Below are 21,971 nucleotides of genomic sequence, written 5' to 3' on the forward strand. Positions count from 1 at the left end.
ATCAAATACAACTTCCATTTCAATATTTTGGATGAACACGAATGCGGCCACTTTCGTTTCGCACGGAAACCGTCTAAAATTTAACTAAAATGCTGGAATTTGGAAGATTTCAGTAATTTAGCATGATTTAATGGTGCTACTACCCAATAAATGTGTCTTGTATTGTCAAAAACAGCCCATATTTATGTAGCAGAACCATTCTACTATCCAATAAATAACTAAAAGTTTACATTTTAACAATTTTGTAAAACTGCTATATTTTGGGGCCAAAAAAGGGTCTTACTGGACCTACTCCTTTAAGTAAAAAAGTCATGAAAAATGGCCATCTTTATTTCATGCAAGTGTTTATTATACATAGAAGGAGAAAACCTTTTAATTATCACATGAAAGCATCACAAAAGAACAATTACATTGCAGTAACATGTTTATATAAGTTAGAGATAATGCATGTGTTGTCCTGCTTAGTATATCTCAATTAAAAAAGATCACAATATCTAAAACAGGAAAAAGATTCATAAAGGTCACATACATTAATTAAAGCTCATCACGGTTAATCAGATGACCAAATATGAAGTTTGTAATATAAATAAGGAAATGTGGTATGATTGCCAATGATACAAATATCCACCAAAGATCAAATGATATGGATGTAAGCACTCTTTATTTAAAGGCAACCGTACGACCTTCAACAATGAGAAAAACCTATACCATATGTTCAGTAGTTTGTGAAAAAGTGACAAAAATATTTGTAAGATGATGGAGATGAGGGATTGCAATACAGTCATCACTTTTAGAATGAGGAAAGAGAAGCGAAAAGTACCAGACGGATCTTGATCTTGAAGAAAGAAAAACTTGATGTCTTTATTGAATGTGTATTTTTTTGGGAGATTGCAAATAATTGGAGGATAAAATAAATACCAGATAATAAATTAAGTAAAGAATCAAATAATACAGGACAATCAGGCTATCATATGATATGGGTGAAAAAGAAGATATGCAATATTTTAAAACGCCTGACAGTAAAGGAAATTCATACCCTCTTAAATCATGTTGAAGAATGCCCAACTACATTTATTGTTGAAAAATAAGACAGAAATCTACTGTTATGTCTGGAAATTGGTTGACCATCTGTATTTAATACAGTTAACTCTCGTTGTCTCGAACTCGGTTGACTCGAAATTTCGGATGAGTCGAAGTTTTCACATGGTCCTGAACTTTATTCCATACAAAAGTATGTAATTCGACTCCTGATGAGTCGAAATTTCGGTTGAGTCGAACTAAATTAACGGTCCCAAGGTTAACAAAAGCATTCAAAATTCATTTTTTATCTCGAACTAATACATATTTGTCAAAACATGACCTCCGGGATTTAAATGGATTGAATAGTTAATCTGACAATACACGTGTAATTAAATGTCCGGTCACTGACCACTGTATTGATTTATGACATGCAATTTCCATGAGTGTTTACCTAAGATTATCTTTTAAAGAATTTTGACAAATAATTAGTGATACATTGTTAATGTTCATGAAAAAGTATTTAAAATGTTTACGAAACAATTAATTTGTGATCTACACTAATGAGCTTGGGTGTGTATAAAGTGAGGATTATGGCTTCCGTTGATGATCACCTAAAAACTACGCAAAAGGCGTCTTTAATCTTGTTATATTTTCTTTTGAAAAGAAAGAGTGAGATAAAACAAAATGAATAGAAATCAAAATTTTCTTAAATCTCTTGTATCCGAAAATAAACAATTTTGTCAGCTATAACCGACCTGAATAACGAAACCCTCGATTGGAAATTACTCTCTTGGAAAAGCCATAGGATTTTTTTTTTAATTAAAAGAATTGAATAAATAAAAAAAAATGTCATCATAATAATAAAAGACTGTGACATACAAATATATCGATCTGATACTAGAATATCGATCCCCTTGACATATTTACCCGGATTTATTTTAGCTTTACCAAGCTAAGCAAGAGTTGTGTCCCTTAGATTGTCGAACTTCCGGTGTTCGTTTGAGTCGAACTACGTGTATCTCGAAATATTTCTCTGGTCCGGCTGACTTCGACATAACGAGAGTCGACTGTACATGTATATATATAGTTTTCTCAAATTAAAACAAATTTTAGAACCATGCCAATTTTCCCATAGCATCTTATTTATAAAATTTACAGCATTGAGCTATTAACATGATTAAGGCCTAAATTTAAAATTAAACATTAGATAAATTCATATCAGATTAGTACCCTAATAATATCTCAATGGAAAACACTAATATATAAGTAATAGTATGTATGATTAACAAAACATTCTTTGAATGAATAACAGAAAAAAAAAAAACATAAATTAAATAAATAAGTGAACAAATTGAGATTTTTAACAATCAATTACATGTTTTTATTATAAAATTACACAAGAACCATTTTCTGTTAAGTTGTGGACAATAAACTAGATAGAGATTTTTGCTTTAAATTGTGCCCTAATTATAACACAAAGGCTGATTTGAACCAAGAAATAGGTTACACAAAAGAATTTATAATATACATGATATAACTACTACAATTGCTGTTTTTGTTAATATTTTTTTGTTAAGATATTGTTTATCAAGATTGTTATTGTACCTGAATATGTATACACTCTTAATTCTATATGAATGAAAAATAAGAATTGTAGAGACAAAATCTAGGATTTTTTAATTATTTTTTTTTTAGAGTTTTATGAAAATGGAAATATTACAAATGATAATAAACATAATAAGAGTAAAAAAAAACAAAAAAGAACAACCATTCAGTCAACTTGTTTTGCTACCTATGTACTTGTAATGTTATGATGCAAAAAATACATCTAACATAGTTAATTAGTAATATAAAGTCAATCATTCTTCATTGTTGAGAAAATAAATCTCCTTAAGTTTCTCACTACGCTTCAAAAAATCAACGGTATAGTGCTGTACAGTTTGCTATGATCTTCAAAAAACTGCTTTTATCGATAATGAAATATATTAGTATGATAACACTATTACTGAGAACTGTTATATTCAATAAAAGCCATCATTGGTAACTTTAACATAAACACACGGATACAGATACAGAAAGAAGTATTGGGTAAAAATGAGATTGAAATCAACCATTTTATCATTCTAAATTTGATTTCAAGTTAAACCAAATTGACTTTTTAAAGATTTTTGAAATGTAAGCCAAAAAGCATACAATATAAACAATGTTAAGTACAACCATAGTGAATCAGTTATCAATACAGTCTAAGACATGGATTTGTAGTGAGTCTAAATCAGGACAGACTTGATTACATTTGGGACAGTTCAGTATATCTTCTTCTGTTGGCTGACTGGCAGCTTGATTGGAATTCTGAAAATAAAAGAGACAATACATTAACTTCATGAAGATTTTTTTTTTAAATTCAGGCAAATAACATGCTTTATTCAATTGCATATTGGATGAGTCTTTTTTTTGGTTCTATACAGGATTTCACTCCATAGGAGGATGCCTCATTTTTCTTCAAACATGATTATGCTATAATAAGTTTAAGACATAAGTTAGTATGCTACTTTACTAAACTATTAATACAGATAAAAAATTAAAAATCCCTACATAGTAAAATTTAGTAATTTTAAGGCTTTTGCTAATTCTTTATTTTGCATATTATCCGAATATTTTTTTATAGGTCAGATATGTAAAATTTGTGAATTCTGACAAGCTATTGACATTACAAATGACATTTCTGCACTAATGTAACCAGACTTTATCATCATACTTATTTACTAGTTAATCAATAAACCAAGAATGTGTCTATAGTTCTCAGATGTCATAAATTGGGTAAAAACTCTAATTTGGCATTAGAATAAGAAAAATCATATCATAGGGAACATTTGTACTAAGTTTCAAGTTGATTGGACTTCAACTTCATCAAAAACTACCTTGATCAAAAACTTTAACCTGAAACGGGACAGACCAATGCTAGAATAGAAAACAGGCAGAAAAACATTATGCCCCTATAAACAATCATAGGGGAGGCATAAAAAGCATAATTTAATGAGACCTGTAAGAATGTTATTAGTGTTTTACTACTTAAGGGACCAAACAACAACCCTTAACAAAGCTGCCCCCTTTTAAACAGATAGTATTGTTTATGTCCTTGTTTTTGGTTACTGTTGGATAGTCCTCTAATTAGCAATCATACTACATCTCCTTTTTTAATATTGACTTCTACTAATTTCAATATCAAAATATCTGCTTCTTGTGTTCAATTTCACAGTGCTCTCTACTGTCCATTACCTCTGGTCTTTTGGCATCTTGTTGTGGATGTGGATATACCATCTGATTGCCTCCACCTCGATCAGCCATAGGTGCTTGCTGATAAGGATATACAATGTTCTGTTGATTAGGTCCAACAACACGAAGTTGGCTACGAATCTGGTTTGCATAAGGTTGCTGTTTGGCATGCCTTTTTTGAAAATCAGCAAACTGTCCTCTAGAAAGTGATTCTAATTCATCCAGTAAATGTTGGTTTTGTATTTGGAGTTGGTTCATCTCTGCCGTCAGAGCTTCTTTCTCAGTATGCATCTTTTCTCTAGCTTCACGCTCTGCATGGAAATCTTGTTCCCATATTTCACCCTAATCAGCATAAAAAAGTAATATTAATCAATAACCATCTTGCTTATATGCAAGATCATACAGTCAGATAAAAACTTGTGTCTGATCCATTCCCTCTTTGAACAATAAAATATCATATGTTTAAACTAAGCAAACTTACAGTTAAATTTTCTTTTTCATCTACCGGTATACAAAATATATATGTCATTGACTGAGCTACAGGAATACTTCCCTAGCTCAAACTGCTTACGATTGGCTTAGTATCTACTACTCAGGGGAAGTAATTCTGTCACAGGATTACTACAGGAATACTTCCCTAGCTCAAACTGCTTACGATTGGCTTAGTATCTACTACTCAGGGGAAGTAATTCTGTCACAGGATTACTCAAGAATTTTGATGAAATGATGAAATGTAAAACTCCAATGATTCTTGACTTAAGGAAAAATTATCTGAAAAGAAGTAAATGTTAAAGTTATACCTGAGCCTTAAGCACTGGAATGGTACTATTAACTTCATCTGTTAATCTATGATTTTCTGACTTCAAATTCCTCACTTCATCTTCTCTATATTTAACCGATTCTTTATATTCTTTCACCTCCTCGTCTCTATACTTGACGGCCTCCTCTGCAGCTAGAACTTGTGCTGTCAAGGATCCTATTTTGTTTAACAGTTTTTGTTTCTCTGATTCACCAATACTAGATTGCTACAAATATACAATGATGGCATTGTTGTTAAAAAGTTAATTCAAAGAATTTTAAATTCAATGACCTTTTCTTCATGATTTACTCCCTAAATTTATTTTAAATTTAACAAATTAAAGAGTTTTATCTGCTAAACGATAAAATCTTGGCAATGACTCTTATCTTTCATGGACAGGCCATGTCAATTATTTATGTTCATCAATATCATCTAGACTTTATTTACTGTCTAAGATCAAGAAATTTCTAAATATAGGTTCAAGGGAATATTTTGTTTATCATGTTTATACTGATATTCCTCCCTGATAGATTATTAGTGTATTACTTGGAGTTGTTGTGCTAAAAATTAGCTAGTATGTTTTTTTTTATATGTGTGTTTGTTTGATTTTCTTGTAATTTTTGTCAAGCCTTCGACTTAAGTCAAAATGCGAGACAAAGCGATCCTACATTCTGTCATTGGCAGCGGTGTCCACAAATATTCATTCTGTGGTGAAAGTTTTTTAAATTTTAATAACTTTCTTAAACAATTCTGTATTTCTACCAAACTTGGACAGTACTTGTTGATGATTGTACTTATATATGGACATAGTTTTCTTCCAGTTATCATTACATACTGTCTCAAGTTAAATTTCTTAAAACAGTAATTACATTCATAAAGTAAGCAAGACACTGGGTTCCGCGAAACCCTTACAAATTTTTAGTTTGTAATATTTCAATGTATTTCAAGAGGACCTCAGGGAAGATTAGTTTTACAGCTAACTGTGTAACACTCTTTAAATAAAGAATTATTATCAATATTATTATAAATTCATTAGTTTAGATCAGAGAGTTAATTACCTTCATATGACATAATGAAAACTAAAAGTAAGCCTTGACATAAACTTTTCTTAACTACATATTAAAAGCTTTAACTCACAGGTAACATTATCGTTATAAATAGAAAGTAGAGGATATGAAATTTCTTCAAGACTTTTGATAAGCGTGTAATCAATGTCAACATTCTATAAACAATATGAAAATAGCTGTGTAATTTGCTCTATTTTCCCATGTGTATGATTATAAAATATTTATTTAAAAAAAACAACTAAGAACAACTGTTTGATAGGTTAGAGGATTTTATGTTACAACCAGGTGCTCCGCAGGGTGCAGCTTTATACGACCGCAGAGGTCGAACCCTGAACAGTTGGGGCAAGCTCTGAATTTGGATTGTGATCAAATTTTTGACATTACATGGGTTTTTTTTACACAAAACAAATGTCAAGATTTTACAAATCAATTAAAGATTTCTTCTTCAAACTTTTTAAATCTAAAATTAAATAGTTGACACAGCATAGGTTTCTGACACAGAATGAATGTGGTCTAATGAACTTTAAAGTTTTTTTTTGCCTTTGAGCAATTCACTATGCTGTTGAATATTAATCTTCTCAAAAAAATGTTTGAAGAAATTTTCTTTTTATTTATGAAATCTGAAATGAGAAAAATTTAAACCCCCCCCCTTTTTTTTCACATCCCCGTTTCCCTTTTTCCATAACTGATATCAATTCAAATTTCTAATGGAGTTTGCAACAATAACTACTCTTTTAAATACATCATAAAATATTAAAATGTAAAATAAAGTGCTTGTTATCACTGAATGGTAAAGATTGGTTGGTAGTAAAAGTGAATATACATTGTTTATTGTATAAAACAATAAAAAAAACTTCATCAGCAACATTTTATATTGGCAAATTTCCAATGAAGTTATTTACATAAAGTTATTGGCAAATAAAAATAGAAAATGACAACATAGTCATGTCTGGCAAATGTCCAACATACATTATCTAACCAGGTGCTCCGCAGGGCGCAGCTTTATACGACCGCAGAGGTCGAACCCTGAACAGTTGGGGCAAGTATAAACAAAACATTCAAGCGTGATACAGCTCTGAATTTGGATTGTGATCAAATTTTTGACATTACATGGGTTTTTTTTTACACAAAACAAATGTCAAGATTTTACAAATCAATTAAAGATTTCTTCTTCAAACTTTTTAAATCTAAAATTAAATAGTTGACACAGCATAGGTTTCTGACACAGAATGAATGTGGTCTAATGAACTTAAAAGTTTTTTTTTGCCTTTGAGCAATTCACTATGCTGTTGAATATTAATCCTCTCAAACAAATGTTTGAAGAAATTTTCTTTTTATTTATGAAATCTGAAATGAGAAAAATTTAAACCCCCCCCCCTTTTTTTCACATCCCTGTTTCCCTTTTTCCAAAACTGATATCAATTCAAATTTCTAATGGAGTTTGCAACAATAACTACTCTTTTAAATACATCATAAAATATTAAAATGTAAAATAAAGTGCTTGTTATCACTGAATGGTAAAGATTGGTTGGTAGTAAAAGTGAATATACATTGTTTATTGTATAAAACAATAAAAAAAACTTCATCAGCAACATTTTATATTGGCAAATTTCCAATGAAGTTATTTACATAAAGTTATTGGCAAATAAAAATAGAAAATGACATCATAGTCATGTCTGGAAAATGTCCAACATACATTATCTAAAAACATTTTAGATAAGATAAGGAAAAAAAGCTTCATCAGCAACATTTTATATTGGCAAATTTCCAATGAAGTTATTTACATTAAGTTATTGGCAAATAAAAATAGAAAATGACATCATAGTCATGTCTGGCAAATTTCCAACATATATTATCAACTACTATTCTATACAAAGAAAGATAACTCCAATTGAAAATTAATTGTATTGCACAATATTGTGCAATTAGATATTTCTTGCTATTGTGCAATACTGTGCAATTGAAAATTTCTTGCTATTGCACAATACTTGATATGGAATCCTGATTTGGACCAACTTGAAAACTGGGCCCATAATCAAAAATCAAAGTACATATTTAGATAAAGCATATCAAATAAGCCCAAGAATTTAATTTTTGTTAAAATCAAACTTAGTTTAATTTTGGACCCTTTGGACCTTAATGTAGACCAATTTGAAAACTGGACCAAAAATTAAGAATCTACATACACAGTTAGATTTGGAATATCAAAGAACCCATTTATTCAATTTTTGATAAAATCAAACAAAGTTTAATTTTGGACCCCCATTTACACCAACTTCAAAACTAGGCCAATAATTAAAAATCTAAGTACATTTTTAAATTCAGCATATCAAAGAACCCCAAGGATTCAATTTTTGTTAAAATCAAACTAAGTTTAATTTTGGACCCTTTGGACCTTAATGTAGACCAATTTGAAAACGGGACCAAAAATTAAGAATCTACATACATAGTTAGATTCGGCACATCAAAGAACCCCAATTATTCAATTCTTGATGAAATCACACAAAGTTCAATTTTGGACCCTTTGGGCCCTTTATTCCTAAACTGTTAGGACCAAAACTCCCAAAATCCAAACCCAACCTTCCTTTTATGGTCATAAACCTTGTGTTTAAATTTCATAGATTTCTATTTACTTATACCAAAGTTATGGTGCAAAAACCAAAAATAATGCTTATTTGGGCCCCTTTTTGGCCCCTAATTCATAAACTGTTGTGACCTCAACTCCAAAAATCAATCCCAACCTTCCTTTTGTGGTCATAAACCTTGTGTTAAAATTTCATTGATTTCTATTTACTTACACTAAAGTTATTGTGCGAAAACCAAGAATAATGCTTATTTGGGCCCTTTTTTGGCCCTTAATTCCTAAACTGTTGGAACCAAAACTCCCAAAATCAATCCCAACCTTCCTTTTGTGGTCATAAACCTTGTGTCAAAATTTCATAGATTTCTATTCACTTAAACTAAAGTTATAGTGCGAAAACCAAGAAAATGCTTATTTGGGCCCTTTTTGGTCCCTAATTCCTAAAATGTTGGGACCAAAACTCCCAAAATCAATCCCAACCTTCCTTTTGTGGTCATAAACCTTGTGTTAAAATTTCATTGATTTCTATTCACTTTTACTAAAGTTAGAGTGCGAAAACTAAAAGTATTCGGACGACGACGTGATAGCAATATACGACCAAAAAATTAAAATTTTTGCGGTCGTATAAAAATTGTAACACAAAAACAGATTACAATTTAACAATTAACTACCTGCATCTTTTTCTTGTAGTTTTCATAGTCTGTTAAAAGATCTTTGTAGTCAGCGACCATTTGATTAAATGAAGTCCTCAATTCTGCCATCTGTTTCCTGTGTTTAGAATACATTTTTATGAATATTCCACGATTCGACAAAATAACGAGACATGTCTAATTATTGGGTATAATATTCATGTGAACTTTGTTTGTTAATCAAAATATTATTTCTGTTTATTATTTGAAATGTCCATGATCTTGAAAATATGATTTAATTTATTTTTTAATCCAACCAAGCCCAGAAATGTTGTGTTCAATGCATACTGATATATCAATTATATACATATAAAACTTTATGTGATATTCCCTTCTGGTGATGGAAAAACTTCAGTTGATGGGAAAAAATTCAGTACAGTACCCCAGGTATTACTTGAATCCTAGTGGCCTGTTCATATATATAATTGTTGTAAACCATCTTATAGTTATAGATTTTTGTTGATCATCTCAACGAGATTGATATTCTCGCTTGAGCCGGGACGGCGAAAGCGAGAAAGGCAATCGAGTTGAGATAATCAATGATAATCTGTTTATCGCTATTTTACCTATGACGACGATGTCAATTTCATGTCAAATTAGTTAGTAACGCTACGAGCCTGCTTAGTTTCTAGCAATAATTTTCCATCTCAAGCGAGTAGCATGATATGAAAATTATCACAAAAACAGATCAAAGGAAAAATGCACAAAATAGCGATAATTGTTATTATTGTAATATCTTTTCTGTAACTATGTATTTGGTTTATGAGAATAAAGATAATTCATTCATTCAGTTATAATTTAGTACATTTACATTTGTAATTATTTGTACAGATTTATCTTTAAGATATAATCTTGGGTCAGTTATGACTCATCTTTTTTGTAATGGCCCCCTTATATCATAACACAAATCTTTTCAAAGTAAATCACGAAATGCCAGGCTTCTGTTTCATTTAAGAAAGAAAATTAACAGGCTGCTTATGTATACTCCTACTTATTGACTAATAAACACCTGTAAAATCATTTAAGATGATGCAATGATCACTAGGTATCTATTTGTTGTGTACCTGAGTTATACAGGTGCTGTCTTATTGAATTTCTCCTTCAAATCTTTTTTTACTAACAAATAAATAAATAACAGTTGATGAGGCTGTCAGTTAATTAAATATTTAAATATATTGATACTTACTTTGAATTCTGATGATCTCTTCTTTCATTACTCAATGCAGCCTCATAATTTGATAATGCAGCCTTCAGATTGGTTAAATCTTGTACAGCTTTATTGGTTTCTTCTTGTTTTCTCTTTGCTATCATTTCTAGTTCAGAGATTCTACAAAAAGTTAATTTCTATTAATAATTAAATGGTAGCTAAAAAGATATCAGGCCTTGCGGTCATAAAACTTTCGAGTTGAAACTCGATAGACCAATCAAAATGTTGGATTTCATGTTTCGAGCAAGATTTTTGTGCTCCAAGAACTGAGAAAAGTTTTATGACTTCAACCCCAGATGCACCATTGGGTTCATAAGCCCAGATGTGATATTAATGGATTTTTAGTAGAACAAACATTTTTATCTGTCTGGTACTGATTTTTTTCTTTTATGGGGATGACTGTTAAGTCTGTTGACAATTCATATCAAATGATAAAAAACAAAACTGCCCAAATTTCAGTCTATTTATTACTGTTGTAATAACCTTTGACCAATTGACCACAAATCATTAAGGCTCGTGTACACCAAAAGGCATGTTATTAACCAATGATTGATAGAGATCTGATTTATGACTCAAAAGATATGGTCACAAAACAAAACTTTTCGAAATGTGTCAGTCTATTCATTAATACAGTGACCCTACTTTTGAAATATTGACTTAAAAATCAATATAACACTGGTCATCTCCAAAAAGCATTATCAAACTAAGTTTTGTGAAGGCTGAAAAGTTATCATCCAGATACCAAAATAATGCACAACTTATAATCTTTTGATTACAGCTGTGACCTTGAGCATTGACCTTATCTTACCTTGCATTACGTTGATCTATCGTAGCTGTAGCACCTTCACATTTGTTTTGGGATTCTGTAACTTCATTGATCAAAGATAAAACTTGGGCCTGCAAGCTTCTAATGTCTGAGGACTGAAATAAAGAATATTTTAGTGAAAAAATCAAATAATGTAAGCTTCTTTTTATACAATTTGCATTAAGCAACACTAAACTGTAAACTGAGTAAAATATTGGACTCTCTGTTTGCAACATTAATTTTTAAATCTTTGACCAATCTATCTGGACAATTATTCATTAATGAATAGCAATACTGTATCAGTAACAATCATGAACATACATTTGATTAGAAAAAGTTTCTAATTTTGGTTTTAGGAATAAACTGTCCTGTCTGACCTAGGGTCATTCTTATGAAAATGAGTCATAGGACATTGCGATGTGAAGATTTTTGTTTTGTGACTTCAATTTTGTTCACGAAAATACACCAATTGTAAGATTATTTATTGTGTAGCAACTCTTGACTTTGGACTTTGGTACATTATTACCTGTTCTTCTTTGGCATTCTGTAATTTCTCCATCAGTTCCATCTGATGTTTCTGTGTTAACTGGGAGACCTGTTGTTCTTGTCGTGTTCTATAGTCATCTAATGTTCTGTTCTTTTCATGGATCTCTATTTGTAGATTTTTCACCTAAAAATTCAATTGGATAGTATGTTATCAGAGGTGGATTAAGGGGGACAAGGGGGATCCTTTAAATATGGAGCTACATATGTGGTTAATGCATAGACTTCATACAAGTTTCACTCCAAATGTTTTCTTTTTGGGGCCCCCTTTTCAAAATCCTGGATTATCTAGTTTGGTGAGAGTTAAATCAACATCAAGTGAAGGATATACACAGTGAAGTATAGAAGATCTCTCATTGCCATACAAAGACATTATATAAAACATTATAACATTAATCTACTTTATTTACTTATGATAAAATGCTTACCATTTCCTGCAGCTGAGACATCTGTTTGTGATCTCCTTCACTTCCTCTTTGTAAATTATCTCTTTCTCTGTCATTGCCTGTAAGAGAATAGTAAAGATATACTTTTAAGAAATTTGTGTATTCTTAATTAGATTTGTGAACGAAAAATTAATTAAGATTTGATTGATATTATACATAAGAGTTCTTTTATATTCAAAAAGTGATGGGCAGATACTTACATTTATCAAAATACCTACATTTTTGTATTTGAAAAGAAAAATAGAAAACAAGGTTTACATGAGTTTCCACATTTTTAACCAAACTCTGCAATTCACATTTATAATAAACACTTAAAATACTTTTTAGTTTATGGCAATGTATCCTTTATTTTTATTAAGACTAGATGTGTCAAAGCGACACAAATTGCCCTGTCTCAAAAAGTTTTAAAATCTGCAATTTCAATAACAATAAATGTAGACACAAACATGATGGTAGTCTCACATATCAAAATTCAGCTCAAAATCTGGAGGCGTATAGAAGAATGTCCATATAACTGTAACTTTTTAACAATTTTCAATGTTGTAAACCCTTAATTTTGGCAAAAATTAGTGGAGCAGAACAAGACTTAAATTTGATCTGTAACTCATCATGGTTAGCTCACATACCAAAAATCAGCGCAATATATGAAAGCATTTAGAAAAAAGGTCCGTATAACTGTGATTATCAAAAATTTATCAAAGTTCAAAAGCCCATCATTTCGGCAAAAATTAACAGAGGGGAACGAAACTTAAACATGATCTGTAACTCATCATGGTTAACTCACATACCAAAAATCAGCCAAATATCTGAAGGCGTTTAGAAAAAAACTTTGTATAATGGTTTGTTGCGGAATGACGGAATGACGGAATTACGGAATTTCGGAATTACAGAATTATGAAATTTCGGAATTACGGAATTTCCGAATTACGGAATTTCGAACAAGGGTAAAACTATATGGCACCGACAACTTCGTTGCGTGGCCATAAAAATCTGCTCTAAACTAAATTTGAAACTTGACAGATGAACTAAGATTAAAACTATCAAACAGAATATTAGATCCAACTAGTGCTAGACAAATTCTAGTAAAATGAAATAGTAATACATGACATCAAATGAATATTGTCTGTCAAAGATGTGCCCTAGTCATTCACTATGTTCACCTTGTAATAAGCTGTAACCTTGTGGCATACTGCTGTCATTTTGTGACATCTGATGTTTCAGATGGCGGTTTTCTGCTTTGGCAGCCTTACAATCAGACAGTACATTTTGTAGTTTTTGGCTAAGCTCAATGTTTTGATTTGTCAAGTCTGAATTTTCAGACTGGATATTATCTTTCATTTGCTTGAGTTTTTCTAGATCTTTGAATAATTGTTCATTGCTATCACGGAATTCCCGAACTTGTACTTCCAATGTGTTGGCTCTTGAAGTAAGTTGTTGATTTTCTTGTGTTAGATTTTCATCTTCAACCTTTAAATTAAAATAATTTACAAAATTAACAGTTTATTGAGATGACACAAAATAATTTTTTTTTTTTTTTTTTATGGATTCCAGCTTCAAACTTCAAAAAGATTAACATATGTTGCGTTATAATACACAGTTGGAAAATTTACTGTAAATTTCTTTATAAAATTCAATCAGCTGAGTTACTTTGCCTTCTCTAATTCTATGGAAATTTATCCCTTTCCAAACCCATTGTTTAAAATATTTAACCAACGTGTGTGTGGTTGCTGGTGATCTCAAAAGATCATTGGTTGATTTTAAGGGTCATAACCTTTTTAGCTAACTGGATGAATCAAAATATGCTAACAGGTGTTAAAGAAATTGACAAGTTCATGTAATGTAAAAGGCACTCGAAGGGGATTTTCGTTTAACAAAAAGAGAAAATTTCTTTTAATCATTAGAGAAACAGATTCTTACATAGTTACTCATGAATCATGGGATTTATCCAATCTCGATAGTTAAATTATAAATTTTAAAGTCCTAACCAAGACTCTGACTTTAAAATTGATAATTTAACAATTTCGATTAGATAAATCCGATAATCCACTGGTATCAATGTAAGAATCTATATTTATACAACTAAGACTCTTTTTTATCAATGAATCAAAACAATTGCAAAGGTTAATTTTATTTCAACAAATACTTTTTTTGTTGAAACTTAAGGTTTTTAGTTTGTTGTTACGATATGCTGCTACACAACTGTTCTGGGACAGGTGAGGATTGAGCGCTCACACAATTCTTTATATGCCTATCCCGATTCAGGAGTCCGTGGTTATCCTTGGTTCATGACTGTCATATTTTTTTTTGGTAAATGGTATTGTTATTAATTATGCCATAGTTTTTCTGTTTGAATATAATTGATTCCAGTTTTCATGTCAAAGGTTTTTTATGACTGAACCTATAGTATTGGTTTTTCTCATTGTTAAAGGCTATTCTGTGACCTACAATTGCTAATATCTTATTCATTTGAACTCCGGTGAATAGTTTGCATCATACCACATCACCTTATTTTTATACTAGAGACTGACACTTTGCTTTGAGAAAAACAGAGTATAACCCCTTTCCATAGACTGGATTTCAGTTCCAAAATTTTAATGAATGTATTGGATTGATGTATTAAAGAGAATTGGCTCTTCATTACAACATCTCACTAGTAATATATTGGAAGTCAAAAATATCTCATATCAAATCATAATTAAACATTTTGTGATTGAATTTCTCTAAAGGGCTCAAATGTTCAGTATTTACTACAAAAAACTTACTTTCACAAAGGCATCAGTATTGTCTTGAAACTTTGCCTGATTCCTTGTTATCTCTTCAAGTTCTTTTTTCTCTTTTTCTAGTTGGCTTATTTTTTCACTCTGAAATAAATTAATCATCAGCTTTTACTATCTTCCCTATAATTTCTTCTGAAATAAATTGTGTATGCCATTTTTTATAAGTTGTTAAATTAAGAGTTTAACTATATATGGTATTTTGTTCCCTACCAAAAGACTTCATTATCACTGAGCTAGTATATATATTTATTTAGGGGCCAGATGAAGGACGCCTCTGAGGTGCAGGAATTTCTCGCTGCATTGGTGACCTTCTGTTGTTGTCTGTTATATGGTCGGGTTGTTGTCTCTTTGCCACATTCCCCATTTCCATGCTCAATTTTATTCATGTTATTGATAGATTTCTTTCGAAAGATTGTGATTATCATGCTAGGCTCTCTGCAACTCTCTGTGTACCACATTTCAAGTATTTTAACAAGAATGCTACCATGTAGCAAAATTTCCTCCACTTTGTTACTGTGGCATAAAGTCATAAGGTGTGAGTTTGTTCTAATATACTGAGGATAGTTCATCTCACAATTTGTCAGAGTATGAAAACTTTTTGACAAATGGTCTCAGAGAAATGTTCATTGTGTTTTATTGTGCATGGACATCATTTTTTTTCCTTAAAAAAAGTTATCATGAAGTCAATTCTATAAAATAATCAATTATTAAAAATTAGTCTAATGCAATCATGTAACCATAAATAAATCTGCCTTTTAAAGTAATAAATTTAGCAAAAATATAATTACTGTATTGCAAACTGACAATACAACTTATTTGAATATCTGATTTTTGTTTGAATGCATTGATATACACGATAAATCATTTGAAAAATCAGAGAGCTTATCTATGAGATATCTATAAACTCTTACCAGACTATGAAATGCCTGATTTTTGGTTTCCTGTAATTGCTTCTTAAAATTTTCGTTTTCTGATCTAAGATTGAGAATAACATTTTTGGCCTCTTCACACTTTTCTTGGTTGTGTTTATGATATTTCTTTATTCTTTCTTTCCAATCTGCGATTTCCTGGTATTTATTATTAATAACAGCATTGTTTTCTTTGAGGTATTCTGCAAACATAAAATATGAAGTAACTTGACTAATTTGAATGAGTTTATATGGGAAATTACAAATGTATCAAAGAGACAACAACCTGACCATAGAACAGACAACAGCAGAAGGTCACCAACAGGTCTTCAATGCAGCGAGAAATTCCTGCACCTGGAGGCGTCCTTCAGCTGGCCCCTAAACTAATATATATACTAGTTCGGTGATAATGAACGCCATACTAAACTTGTACACAAGAAACTAAAATTAAAAATAATACAAGACTTACAAAGGCCAGAGGCTCCTGACTTGGGACAGGCTCAAAAATGCGGCAGGGGAAAACTTGTATATTCATGGATAATAATTTTGAGGTTTTGCTGGGGTCAACATACAAGCCTATAGAAATTTTGTCTAATTCGTTGAACATTTAATTTCATGGTTTAACTGTACCCACTAAATCAACAAAAATTGGTATCCAACTAATAATAATGAATCCACAGTATATTAATTAACCTTTGATTTTGTGAGAAGACTGTCTTCCTGCAATGATTAGGGATCAGGTATTTTATTTATGAGGATGATACAAACTTTCTGGGTAAATACAAACACATACATATAACAGAAAATTGTTTCCTCCTTTTCTCAAATTGTTTGATATATACACAATGTACCTAGTCACTACGGACCTTTAAATAAATGCCAAAATACATGTTTATTTACTCATTACTAAAGTCTTTCAAGTAATTTTGAAGCTGAAGAACAAATTAAGTATTTTACATTTCCAAAATGTTTTCTTATCAACCATAATCATGATACATAGTTTTTTTTCATACACCTTACAAGGTATTTTAAACAAAACTATAGAAAAGAAATTGAAAATCTAAAATATGTTTATTTTCTTTACTGACAACTTAAAATAGAATATTTCTGTTTAAGTTGACATAAATATCATGTTTATTGTTGAATATTATCTGATAAACATGAAAGCTTGTGAACATGCATACCTCTGAGACTTTGATTTTCTTTCATTAGTTCTTGTACCCTTTCTAGGGCTTGTTCTGCAGAGATTTCACTAAATGATAGTGGGGCTACAACTGGAAAGTTCATGAAGCTTAAATCAGCTGGAGTTCTACTGCCTGAACCTGGAGGAATCATTTCATATGATGATCCGTTGGAGATACGACTATTACTGCTACTGTTGACAGGAGATCTCCCGTTACTTAAGTTGGCATAAATATTTGGTGGTTGAAATGACATCTTTGTTTATATCATTTTGCTAGCTGAAACAACAACAAACATTTACTTAGAGGCTCCAAGGAGCATTGCACAAAAACACACAAAACAAACAAAAAAGTATTTCAAGAACTTTATCTCATATAACAGTCAAATGATATTATGACAATTATGGCTATAGTGACCTAATTGCTGATCTATTTTGACATGAACAGCTTATCTCTATCTTCATGTACAAGAGTTTCTGCAAAAACACATTCATGTACTACATTAATAACAGATGAAAGATAAAAATTGACAGTTGCAGTTGAAAACTGAAATGTAGATTAATACATAAAATGATGGTTACATGTAAAAATGTACATGTTTATTTGTTGTTCCTACTTACAACTATGTATGAAGTCACCTTAAAATAAATTATAGAGATCTTCCTCTCCAAATGGGGACATTATGCACCCCTACATGTATTTAGTTAAAACTGGATTGCATGATCTAAAGAATGCAAACCCTACATTTAATTCTTCTTTTAAAGTTGCTTTGTCCTTTGCCTTTGGCATACTCAGCTTAAATAGAATTATAAACTTTCTTTTGTAACCACAGGATTGTCATTTGGACATTCTTATGAGCACTACATTGTGTACTTCACATTGAACTCCCTTACATGTAAATGATGTATATTTATCTGATATTTTAAAGTAAAACTATAGACATGAATGATCATGATGATACATGTAGATGGTCATTTCATTTTCTGCAATCATTATTTAAATGAATCCAACTGTTGATGAATCAATAAGGAAAATTAATATTTGGAAACATTCTCACAATGTACAAGCTATAGTATATTATGTAAACAATATTTAAACAATGATCAAAATTTTAACAAGGAAGGAAGATTGAAAAAAATAAAGGATTTTTTTTTCTGAAAAGAGTTACACAAAATATTAGTATTTCAGGAGAGGGACTAAACTGTAATATATATTTAATATATTTAAACAATGATCAAAATTTTAACAAGGAAGGAAGATTGAAAAAAATAAAGGATTTTTTTTTCTGAAAAGAGTTACACAAAATATTAGTATTTCAGGAGAGGGACTAAACTGTAAAAGATTATATTTTATCACCACACAGATAGAGCGATTGAATTTCTAAAGTAAGAGTAAAGTAAGGTACAATTGTAGCTATACATGTATATCCTCGTGTATTGTATTTTCAACCTATAATATTTAAATATTTTTCGGAATTACTCTTTTATATGTTTGAACATAGACATGGCTTCTATTTTGAGAGTCACTGGTATACTTGTGCATAAAATAACTGTATCTGAAATATATTTCGATCTTTAATTTTTTTAATTTTGAGTTCATTAGATCGATGGCACCTTTGTTGACAAAAACAAGCGTCTTGTGTTTTCGACCTATCTAAGAAAGGGTTCCAAAGTCGGAAATGACATGTCGTACAAATCCGGAATTCATGGTTATATTTTGATGCCAAGGTTTATATCAAAGTGTTAGAGTCAATTAAACTTATGACATAATGAATTAAGTGGTTACATATACAACTATAAGACATAAAATATTATTTTAATATCTTTTTTTTATTAGTTGTACACATTTTACTTGATGTTCTTTGGAAGCTGTGTATGATCTTGTCTAGGATCTTGTATACTTCATGTTTTTGATCAATATTTTAGTTAAGGAATTGTTAAGTGAGATGGGTGGGTATTTTCTGTAATTTCCACTGACAGACTGGTTTTTTTTCTGTTAATAAAAATTAATTGATATCAATTAATTTTTTGTGTTAAAAAATAACTTTAAGTGTTACAACTAACCACATGACAGTCATGTGACTTAATGACCTTGATGTAAACTTCCCATGCAAAACGACCTTTGCCATATTTTTAGAAAATTTGTTAATTTTTGATAGTTTCTTTTGGAAGGTAAAACTAGTACTAGTGAAAAGGTTCAAAATTGTGATATCGAATAAAAAAACGCAAATACTTAATTATAATAACTTTATTTGGAAAATCTTCACCACACGTGGTATTATTTGCTATTATTACTAAGTATAGCAGCAGAATATGACGTCACACGGGTATGTGCAGCATACAGGAAATGAAAGTAGAATTAGGTCGAAAATGTAAGACGGTCGAAAACACAATACGAGACGATACACACACACTACTGGATTACATTGAACTTATTGTCTTCTTTATATCTAAATAATTTGTTTATAAATAAATTGTTGTACAAGTGCATATACATGTGTTAAAGGTTAACAGGAAAAAAATAGTTTCATTTCTTGTGAACATGTGAAGTTGTGTAAAACTTTTACATATGATGTCATATCTTTATTAAAAGATATACTGTGTAGGAATCAATTCCATCAGCTAACAATTAAATTATTTACTTTGTCTTAGTATATAAAGGCATATATTCAAATTTTCACTTTCTATTTAAATCACGACAGACTGATCATCTACTTTCAATATCTTCTTGCTTGGCTTGTGATGTTTACAAAATTTCTTAGGGAATTTCCACCGGAAATAGTTGTTTGAAACGTCTAACTAAATACCATATATTAAGATAAAAATGCAACGCACCAAAAAGTAAACCTATCTCAAGGTTGCTTCAAAACATTGTTGTTTTTTTTATAACTGAGATATAATATATAGTGTCAGTAGCTTTCATCTTGAAATAAAATATGTTAGCTGTAGATTTCAGCACATATTCACCTTTATGTGCTGAAATCTACAGCTAACATATTTTATTTCAAGATGAAAGCTACTGACACTATATATTATATCTCAGTTATAAAAAAAACAACAATGTTTTGAAGCAACCTTGAGATAGGTTTACTTTTTGGTGCGTTGCATTTTTATCTTAATATATGGTATTTAGTTAGACGTTTCAAACAACTATTTCCGGTGGAAATTCCCTAACAAAAATAGTGAGGCCCCATTTGTGGGGGGGGGGGGGTCAAGAAATCACATATTCACAAATATTCAAGTTGCCCATATAATCAAATAACGATTAATTATTTTTAAACAAGATAATCAAAGGATAAAAAAACCAGTCCTAGAATATCAAATTCAAATAATCATGACATACTAGCTGGGTCTGGTAATCAAATAATCAGTCAGGCATAAAAACGGTCAAGTAATCACAGAATCAAAAACCCTGATTGGGAGGCTGAATAGTGTGTCTTAAGCTTGCAATGGGATAATAAGACTGAGCATATGACCAACAACTCACGAATCTGAATTTCTCACCGATAAAAACTCTGCCAAAGAGCTATTGATATGCATTCTATAATTATTAGTAAACACAAGTATCTAATTTTATGTGTAAATCATTCACAAACGTAATCGTAGATGTATTCACCATCCGGTTTTACATCGATACCAGTCCGCCGGGTTGGAAGGCATTAAATAACGAAACGAAACAACTTTATTAAGTAAATCGGATTCGAACATATACTTCATGATGAAAATACCGTATTAACCTTCAACCAATGTATTCACCCCCTGAACAGAGTTTCGAGTTGATACCTGGGACTATATTCTATTAACTATTATAGTCTTAATTGATATACGCGTTTGATATTGTAAAAGCCAAATAGATATTATCTATTTATTCGAGTTCCACTTTCCCTCAAGATAACGTATGTATTTTCAAATATTGAATCGGAATCTCATAAACTAAATAAGTCACAGAGAATCGTACATATTTTATGTGACTGTATCTTGCATCAATTTGTAGGATCCTTTACTATAGATAATTGAGCTGATCTGTAACAATAACATCTCCATGCCTTATATATCATGTACTGTAGTACGACGCTAGATTAAAACTGACGAGGAAAGGTAACACACGGCCACCGAAAGCTTTATCATATATATAATTATTTTCTGTGACTGTATCTTGCATTAATTTGTAGGATCCTTTACTATAGATAATTGAGCTGATCTGTAACAATAACATCCCCATGCCTTATATATCATGTACTGTAGTACGACGCTAGATTAAAACTGACGAGGAAAGGTAACACACGACCGCCGAAAGCTTTATTATTGTGAAGCCCAGGTGGTCGTGTGGTCTAGCGGGACGGCTACAGTGCAGGCGATTTGGTGTCACGATATCTCAGTAGCATGAGTTCGAATCCCGGCGAGGGAAGAACAAAAAATTTGCGAAAGCAAATTTACAGATCTAACATTGTTAGGTTGATGTTTAGACGAGTTGTTTAGATAGAATAAATAGACTAAATACATGCATGTGTGAAATACTACATGCATTTCAAGTTACATAGTTTAACAAGGAGGACATACTTTCACATCAATAATTTTAAAAAATTAAAAAAAATTAAAAAGTCCTTGGTACTGAAAATATAGTTTAAAAATAAAAAAAAAAAAACACACAAAAAAAATCACATTATATATATATA

The 21,971-nt window shown here is 30.7% G+C and overlaps 1 protein-coding gene across 2 annotated transcripts; it reads right to left on the reverse strand.

Moving 5' to 3' along the window:
- Positions 1-316: 316 nt before the first annotated feature.
- Positions 317-20,092, reverse strand: LOC139492716 (NF-kappa-B essential modulator-like). Of its 2 annotated transcripts, none has more exons than XM_071280871.1 (13): positions 19,938-20,092; positions 17,300-17,575; positions 16,119-16,318; positions 15,193-15,291; positions 13,591-13,897; positions 12,413-12,489; positions 11,968-12,111; positions 11,445-11,557; positions 10,616-10,756; positions 9,412-9,508; positions 5,094-5,318; positions 4,297-4,635; positions 317-3,369 (listed from the first exon to the last, which is right to left on the reverse strand). In XM_071280871.1, exons 2-13 carry the CDS (start codon positions 17,550-17,552, stop codon positions 3,247-3,249), a joined length of 2,118 nt encoding a protein of 705 aa, XP_071136972.1. In that variant the 5' UTR covers positions 17,553-17,575; positions 19,938-20,092; the 3' UTR covers positions 317-3,246. The 2 variants fall into 2 exon arrangements, with proteins under 2 accessions (XP_071136972.1, XP_071136979.1); XM_071280878.1 differs by having other exon boundaries at positions 19,977-20,068.
- Positions 20,093-21,971: the final 1,879 nt, after the last annotated feature.

The sequence above is a fragment of the Mytilus edulis genome, chromosome 1 (assembly GCF_963676685.1).
Source record: "Mytilus edulis chromosome 1, xbMytEdul2.2, whole genome shotgun sequence".
In the NCBI taxonomy this organism is placed as follows: domain Eukaryota; kingdom Metazoa; phylum Mollusca; class Bivalvia; order Mytilida; family Mytilidae; genus Mytilus; species Mytilus edulis.